The sequence below is a fragment of the Mastomys coucha genome, unplaced genomic scaffold (assembly GCF_008632895.1).
Source record: "Mastomys coucha isolate ucsf_1 unplaced genomic scaffold, UCSF_Mcou_1 pScaffold21, whole genome shotgun sequence".
NCBI classification, from domain to species: domain Eukaryota; kingdom Metazoa; phylum Chordata; class Mammalia; order Rodentia; family Muridae; genus Mastomys; species Mastomys coucha.
Window position 1 is genome coordinate 164,895,817 of NW_022196904.1, and position 8,589 is coordinate 164,904,405.

Consider the following 8,589-nt stretch of genomic DNA (forward strand, 5'->3'; position numbering starts at 1 on the left):
CACTTTGCTGAAGTTGTTTATCTGGTTTGGGAGTTCTTTGGTGGAATTTTTGGGGTCACTTAAGTATACTATCATATCATCTGCAAATAGTGATAGTTTGACTTCTTCCTTTCTAATTTGTATCGCTTTTCCTTTGACCTCCTTTTGTTGTCTAATTGCTCTTGCTAGATCTTCAAGTTCTATATTGAATAGATGGGGAGAGATTGGGCAGCCTTATCTAGCCCCTGATTTTAGTGGATTTCTTTAAGTTTCTCTCCATTTAATTTTATGTTGGCTACTGGTTTGCTGTGTATTGGTTATGCTATGTTTAGGTACAGGTCTTGAATTCTTGTTTTTTCCAAGACTTTTAACATGAAAGGATGTTGAATTTTGTTAAATGCTATCTCCACCTAATGAGATGATCATGTGATTTATTTTGAGTTTGTTTATGTAGAGGATTACATTGATGGGTTTCTGTACATTAAACTATCCCTGCATCCCTGGGATGAAGCCTACTTGATCGTGGTGAATGATCATTTTCATGTATACTTGAATTCAGTTTGTGCAAATATTCTTGAGTATTTTTGCACCAATATTCATAAGGGAAATTGGTCCAAAGTTCTCTTTTTTTGTTAGGTCCTTGTGTGGTTTAGGTATGAGCATAATTGTAGCTTCATAGTGTTGGGTAGTGTTCCCCCTGTTTCTATTTTGTAGAATAGTTGGAAGAGCATTGCTATTAAGTCTTCTTTGAGGGTCTGATAGAATTCTGCACTAAATTCATCTGGCCCTGGGCCTTGGTTGGGAGACTTTTAATGATTGCTTCTATTTCTTTGGGGATTATGGTACTGTTTAGAGGGTTTATCTGATCCTTATTTAATTTTTACCTGGTATCTGTCTAGAAAATTGTCCATTTCATCCAGATTTTCCAGTTTTGTTGAGTATAGGCTTTTGGAGTAGGATCTGATGGTTTTTTGAATTTCCTCAGTTTCTGCTATGTTTCCATTTTCATTTCTTATTTTGTTAATTTGGATAGTGTCTCTGTGCCCTCTGGTTAGTCTGGCTAAGGGTTTATTGTTCTTGTTGATTTTCTCAAAGAACCAGCTCCTGGTTTTGTTGAATCTCTGTATAGTTTTTTTTTGTTGTTGTTGTTGTTCCTAATTAGTTGATTTCAGCCCTGAGTTTGATTATTTCCTGCCATCTACTCCTCTTGGGTGTATTTGCTTCTTTTTATTCTGGAGCTTTCATATGTGTGGTATATGCTAGTGTATGCTCTCTCTAGTTTCTGGAGGCACTCAGAGCTATGAGTATTCCTCTAAGCACTGCTTTGATTGTGTCTCATAAATTTGGGTATGTTGTGCCTTCATTTTCATTAAATTCTAAAAAATCTTTAATTTCTTTCTTTCTTTATTCCTTGACCAAGTTGTCATTGAGTAGAGTGTTGTTTGGCTTCCATATATATTTAGCTTTTCTTTTGTTTTTGTTGTTATTGAAGACCAACCTTAGTCCATGTTGATCTGATAGGATGCATGAGATTATTTCAATCTTTTTTTTTATCTGTTGAGGCCTGTTTTGTGATAAATTATATGATCAGTTTTGGAGAAGGTACCATGAGGTGCTGAGAAGAAGGTATGTACTATTGTTTTAGGATGAAATGTTCTACAGATATCTATTAAATCCATTTGGTCCATTACTTCTGTTAGTTTCACTGTGTCTCTGCTTAGTTTCTGGTTCCATCATGTGTCCATTGATGAGAGTTGGGTGTTGAAGTCTCCCACTATTATTGTGTGTGGTGCAATGTGTTCATTGAGCTTTAATAAAGTATCTTTAATGAATGTGGGTGCCATTGCATTTGGAGCATAGATGTTTACGATTGAGAGTTCATCTTGGTAGATTTTTCCTTTGATGATTATGAAGTGTCCTTCCTTATCTTCTTTGATAACTTTTGGTTGAAAGTTGATTTTATTCAAATATTAGAATGGCTACTCAGCATGCTTCATAGGACCATTTGCTTGGATAATTGTTTTCCAGCCCTTTACTCAGAAGTAGAGTCCGTCTTTCACACTGATGAGTGTTTCATGTTTTGGTCCTGTTTGTGTATCTAGTCTGTGAGTCTATGCCTTTTTATTGAAGAATTGAGTCCATTGATGTTAAAAGTCATTAAGGAATAGTGATTATTGCTTCCTGTTATTTTTGTTGTTAGAGGTCGAATTATGTTTGTGTGGCTATCTTCTTTTGGGTTTGTTGAAAAAAGATTACTTTTTTGCTTTTTCTAGGGAGTAGTTTCCTTTCTTGTGTTAGAGTTTTCCATCTATAACCCTTTGTAGGGTTGGATTTGTGGAAAGGTATTGTGCAAATTTGTTTTTTTGTTTGTTTGTTTGTTTTTTGTCATAGAATACTTTGGTTTCTCCATCTATGGTAGTTGAGAGAGTTTTGCTGGATATAGTAGCCTGGGCTGGTATTTGTGTTCTCTTAGGGTCTGTATGACATCTGCCCAGGATCTTCTGTCTTTCATAGTTTCTGTTGAGAAGTCTGGTGTAATTCTAATAGTTCTGTCTTATATGTTACTTGACCTTTTTCTCTCTCTGCTTTTAATATTCTTTGTTTGTTTTGTGCATTTGTCATTTTGATTATTATGTGACAGAAAGAATTTCATTTCTGGCTCAATTTCTTTGGAGTTCTGTAGGCTTCTTGTATGTGCATCTCTTCCTTTAGGTTAGGGACATTTTCTTCTATAATTTTGTTGAAGATATTTACTGAGCTTTACATTGTGAATCTTTGGCCTCTTCTATACCTATTATCCTAGGTTTAGTCTTTTATTTTGTTGTGTTCTTTCCTGGATATTTTGGACTAGGAGCTTTTTGTGTTTTGCATTTCCCTTGACTGTTCTGTCAATTTTTTCTATGATATCTCTGCATCTGATATTCTCTCTTATATTTCTTGTATTCTGTTGGTGATGCTTACATCTATGACTCCTGATCTCTTTCCTGGATTTTCTATATCCATGAGACATGATTTTAAATCAAAGTCTTGCTTTTTTGGTGTGTTGGATATCCTGGTCTCATTGTGGTGGGAGAACTGGGTTCTGATGATGCCAAGTAGCTTTGGTTTCTGTTGCTTATGTTTTTGTTCTTGTCTCTAGCCATCTGGTTATCTCTGGTGTTACCTGGCCTTGCTGTCTCTGACTGTGGTTTGTCCCTCCTGCAATCCTGTGTGTCAGGACACCTGGGAGACCAGTTCTCTCTGGGAAGAATTTGGGTATGGAGAGCTGTGGCACAGGGTCAGCTCTGGGGAAGAGACTGAAACCAGTAGGATCCTGCCCCTTGCTGTTACTTGGTTCCTGTGTCCTGATGGCTCTGGGAAAGTCCCTTTTGGGCCAGGAATTTGAGCACAAGTGTTGGTCTTATATGTGCTCAGAGATGTGTCAGCACTCTTGGGAGAACAATTCCCTCTTGTCGGCACTTGGGTACAGAGAGCTGTAGCCCAAAATCAGCTCTGGGTGCTGTGACACAGCATCAGTTCAGCATATCCATTTTCATATCCATTTTCTTCAAAAAAGACTCCAAAGTCAAACCAAACAGAATAGATATGGAAGGACTACATATGAATTAAAGGGAAAAAAATCCATCAGGGGACATTACAATTGTTAATATATATGCATCCAACTCCAAGGCACTCAGGTTCATAAAAGAAACACTTCTAGTACAACTTAAATCACATATTGACCCTCACACTAGTAGAAGGCTTCATATCTGACTCTTATAAATAGACAAATCACCCAGGAGAAAAGGAAACAGAGCAAGTTAAGTGATATTATAAACCAAACAGACCTAGTAGATGTTTATGGAACATTTCACATAAATGCCAAGGAATATACTTTCTTCTAAGTACCTCATAGAATTGAGTCCATATTTGGACACAAAGCAAGGCTGAACAGATATGAGAAGTTTAAAAAGTAACCTGTATTATATGAGACCATCATGAATTGTTAAACTTTTTACAGTCTATGTGTTGTATCATGGGTATTCTGTACATTTTGGCTAATATCCACTTATCAGTGAGTACATACCATGCATGTCCATTTCCATCTGGGTTACCTCAATGATGACAATATTTTCTAGTTCCATCCACTTGCCTGCAAAATTCATAATGTCCTCGTTTTGAATAGCAGAATAGTATTCTATTGTGTAAGTGAACCACATTTTCTGTATCCGTTCTTTAGTTAAGGAAAACCTGGGTAGTTTCCAGCTTATGACTGTTATGAATAAAGCTACTATGAACATAGTAGAGCAGAGGCAGAGGGAGGGAGGGACCTCAGTAGGAGAGGGGAGGAGGAAGGAAAGGGGGGGCAGGATCAGGTATGATGAGAGACAGAAGAGAAGCTGAGAAGACCTGGACAATGAGTGGAAATATGGAGCTGCTGAGGGTAGGACATGGGAGAACCTCTAGAAAATCCCAGAGACCTGGATGTAAGAGGCTCCCAGGACTCACTGGAGATGACATTAGCCAAAATGCCTCCAACAGTGGGGAGATGGAACCTGAAGAGACCACTTCCAGTAGATAGACAGAGCCCCCAGTGGAGGAATGGGACCACCTACCTACCTTCAATTTTTTTGACCCTGTGTTCCTGTCTAAAAGAAATGCAGAGACAAAAATGGAGCAGAGACTGAAGGTAAGGCCGTCCAGTGGCAGGCCCAAATGGTGTCCATTCCATGGGAGGGCACCAAACCCTAGTGTTACTGATGCTATGTTGTGCTTGCAGATAGGAGCTTAGCATAGCTGTCCTCTGAGAGGCTCTACCAGCAGCTGACTAGGACAGATGCCAATACTTACAGCCAACTATTGGACTGAGGTCAGACACCCCGGTGGAAGAATAAGCAGAAAGATTGAAGGAGATGAAGGGGATGGCAACTCTATAGAAATATCAACAGTGTCGACTAACCTGGACCTCTGGGAGCTCCCAGAGAATAAACCAACAAAAAAGCATACATGGACTGGTCTGTGGTCCCCTGGCACATATGTAGTAGAGGACTATGTTGTTTGGCTTCAGTGGCTGAGGATATACCTAATCCTATAGAGACTTCATGTCCCAGAAAAGGGGGATGGCAGGGGTAAGGATTATAGAGATGGGTGGTTGAGTGGGTGAGAACTCTGTCTCTCAGAGGCAAAGGAGAGGGGAAGGGGGTTAAGAAATCTGGGAGGGGAAAACTGGGAGGGGGCAACATTTTGAATGTAAATGAATAAAATAGTTAACATTAAAAAAGAGTAGGACCCATGCTCATATTAGATTGAGAACATAAAAAAACCCTCAGTAGCATCTTTGGAGGCTCTTTGTTTCATAATATTGAGTCAGGACTTTTTTTTCCTTTATAGCCCCTTTTGTATACATATTGTGGCTTCTGTATTTGTATTTCTAAGGAAGTGCTGTATGTGCTAATACATGTGTCACTGTATCTATGTGTTTATTATGCATTTTCTTTGGCTCTTTTTCTACTGTTTGTTTTTTCTTATCCCAATCTGTATGTTTCGCTTTGTTGTATCTTATTTTATTATTATTCCTTAGGTGCTTGTTTGTTTTCTAAGGAGAGACAGAAAATGATGTGCATCTGGGTGGAAGGCAAGGAGGGGAGGAGCTGGGGGGAGGGGCTGGGGAAGGGGCTGGGAGGGGTTGGGGGAGGAGCTGCGGGGGAGGAGCTGGGGATGTGTGAGAGGAAACTGTAATCAGAATATATTGTATAAAAATTTATTTTCAATGAAAAAGATGGTTATTAAGTATTTAAATAGTGTCTAATAAAGCTGAAATTTTAATTTAGTTATTATCCATTCATTTAGGAAGACAGGAAAAAACTCATGAGGTAGATAAGCAGGCAGGGTCTATGCAGGCCTTCATCTTGCTATATGGCACAAAATGCCATGAACTTTAATGTCTGTCTAAGATATGTGGTTCTTGGGTCTTGCATATGGCAGGGAAGCACTCACTGAACTTAGCTGAGTACCCAGGCCCTCTAATTTATATTTGAATAACCAAGTGTAGCTAGTACCTACGTAATTGACTAGGATATTACTTCCTGAATACAAACACTTGTTGAGCACATGTTAGTCCATTTTCAAGGTTTATGGAGTATGTGATATACTATGACATCATAACAAAACTCAGATCCTTCAAAATCAATGCATGTACTAAAAATGGAAAGCATGAGTAAAAAATATTTATATACACCTGGAAATAGTTCATATTAACTCGAATAACAATGAAAACACTTCTCTGTGTAGATACTGATTAGCATAAAAAATAATAAAAATTGGCCTTTCTTCTATACTATAGAATATTGGTCTAGGCATCTATTCAAAAATGTGTCTTGTTTACATAAACATTAATTCCTGAGAAGTACTGTGCCTAGTCTATTCATAAGAATTTAAAAGGTGGGCTGGTGAAATGGCTCAGTGGGTAAGAGCACTGACTGCTCTTCTGAAGGTCCTGAGTTCAGATCCCAGCAACCACATGGTGGCTCACAATCACCCCATAATGAGATGAAGATAGCTACAGTGAATTACCCTGGAGCGAGCTGGGCTGGAACGAGTGAGCAAGGCTGGAGTGAGCAAAGAGAGGTCCTGAGTTCAATTCCCAGCAGTCACACACATCATAGCTCATGGCCATCTGTATAGCTACAGTGTACTCATACACATAAAATAAATAAAATAAATCTTTAGAAAAAAAAGAATTTAAAAGGAAGAACTATGTGACCACCTCCAATTTGATACTTTGGTGTTATTTCAAAAATAGTAATAATAAGGGTGATATTTTGATAGTCTCTTCTCTAGATTTAGCATCTAACATATAGACCATTATGTGACTTATTCCTATAATACTATTTTGAAATTTCCTTATTTCAGATAAAATTTATGCCTGTGCTTCAGAGAGATTTCTTCTCAGTGATGTATAAGTATGCATAAATTAGAAAATGTTTGCAAGGTGAATTAATTATTTTATTATTAGAGTTTATACTTTTTGGGCATGTAATTTACATAAATTATACAAGGCCTGAAAAAACACAATAATATCTGGTGTTGGTTTTGCTCACCTTTAATCCCATTCCTTAGGAGACAGAGGCAGGAGGATCTGAGTGTGAGTTCCAGAACAACCAAGGCTATATCAAAGATTGTTAAAAAGAGGAAATCAAGAAATGCCTTTTACTAAGAAAAAGTACAGAATTATTTTGTTTTATTTTATTGCTTATTTTATTTATTTGTATTTCAAATGTTATTCCCCTTCACAGTTAAACCCACTATTCCCTCCACTGTCCCCCCTGCTTCTGTGAGGGTGCTCCCCTCTGAAATAAGCAGGAAAAATATGCAGAAAACTAAAGAAACTTTACTCTGATTGATCTTTATTGATGAATTCAATGATTTCTTTGTAAACTTGTGAAGCAACATCTTTACCCAATATAAAATCCATATGATTATAGTGAGGAATCTGCTTGTGATAAAGTAGATTGGGAGTTTTGGCTATCAGGTTCTGAACGTCTATTGGATCTCCCAGAAGATCTCGCCCCCCACTCCACATAGCAGTTTGAACTTTCATGTCTTCTATCTTGTATATTGGAGGAGTAGACTAAAGGAAAATAAAGAATATGTTATGTTAATAACACATCAAAGTATGAACTGTGAGTTGGAAATTCTAACCTATGAATCAATTCAGCCAGTATCTGCACCAGAACACAGAGAGAATTTAAAAACTCTCAACACTTGTCAAGGCAGGACAGTACTACTGACAAATCACTATCGTGTAGCATACACAATTTTATCAAACTAGAAACCTTGTGAACTTTAAGTTCTTTATGTTTGACATGAAGATATCAATGTTAGATCATACAGCTGTTGTAAAGTTCAAATGGTAAGCTATATAGAAATATATAAAGGGTTATTAAAATAATTTTTTTATTTTTTTTGAAGCCATTCTATGGCACCTGTCTAACAATATCCTGGGAAGTATAAAAAATATTCAACAATCTTTAAAAACTAACCATTTCTTTAGATCTTTCATATACTTCCCAAAATGCAGGAATCTTTACAGTTTGTAAAAGGAGACTTACCTGATTGTAGTGCTGCATATTTAGGGATTCACTGCCCCAGTTATATGCTTGGAATAAACCTGATTTGATTCCCTAAAGATAAGATAGAATGTTACAAACCATACAAAAGAAAAGCTGTTACAATTAGGGATCTGTATTGCCCCTTTTTTAGGTGACCCTCTGGCTCAGATTCAATATAACAATATATATGTGTACTTTAATTCTATCATCACACCATGTGATCCTGGATGAAAGGAAACTGAAACGCAGGTAGGCATAAACTTCCATATCTGCCCTGAGCAGACCTTGGGTGCAAGCTCTGCAGCCAGTCTCACAACACCCAGAGTAAGCACGCCCAGCATCAGAGGTGAGGAGGACACAACATCTGTCCAAATACCAGGAGTAACTGGGACCAGTGGGACCAGGCACACAGGAACTCCTCCAGTCCAGTGGCTCAGGTTCCTTCTGGTCCTACAACACCCAGAGGAAGCTCCTCTCCCAGGCACTCTAACACGCCCAGGATCAGAGGTGAGGAGGACAC

The 8,589-nt window shown here is 38.0% G+C and overlaps 1 protein-coding gene across 1 annotated transcript in view; it reads right to left on the minus strand.

Moving 5' to 3' along the window:
• Positions 1-7,347: 7,347 nt before the first annotated feature.
• Positions 7,348-8,589, minus strand: part of LOC116101447 (tear acid lipase-like protein) — a 14,785-nt gene continuing 13,543 nt past the window's right edge. The window contains exons 9-10 of the mRNA XM_031384999.1: positions 8,070-8,141; positions 7,348-7,588 (exon numbers count right to left, since the gene is read on the minus strand). Coding sequence (XP_031240859.1) covers positions 7,349-7,588; positions 8,070-8,141 — 312 coding nt within the window. The 3' untranslated portion in view covers position 7,348. The remainder of the gene's footprint in view (positions 7,589-8,069; positions 8,142-8,589) is intronic.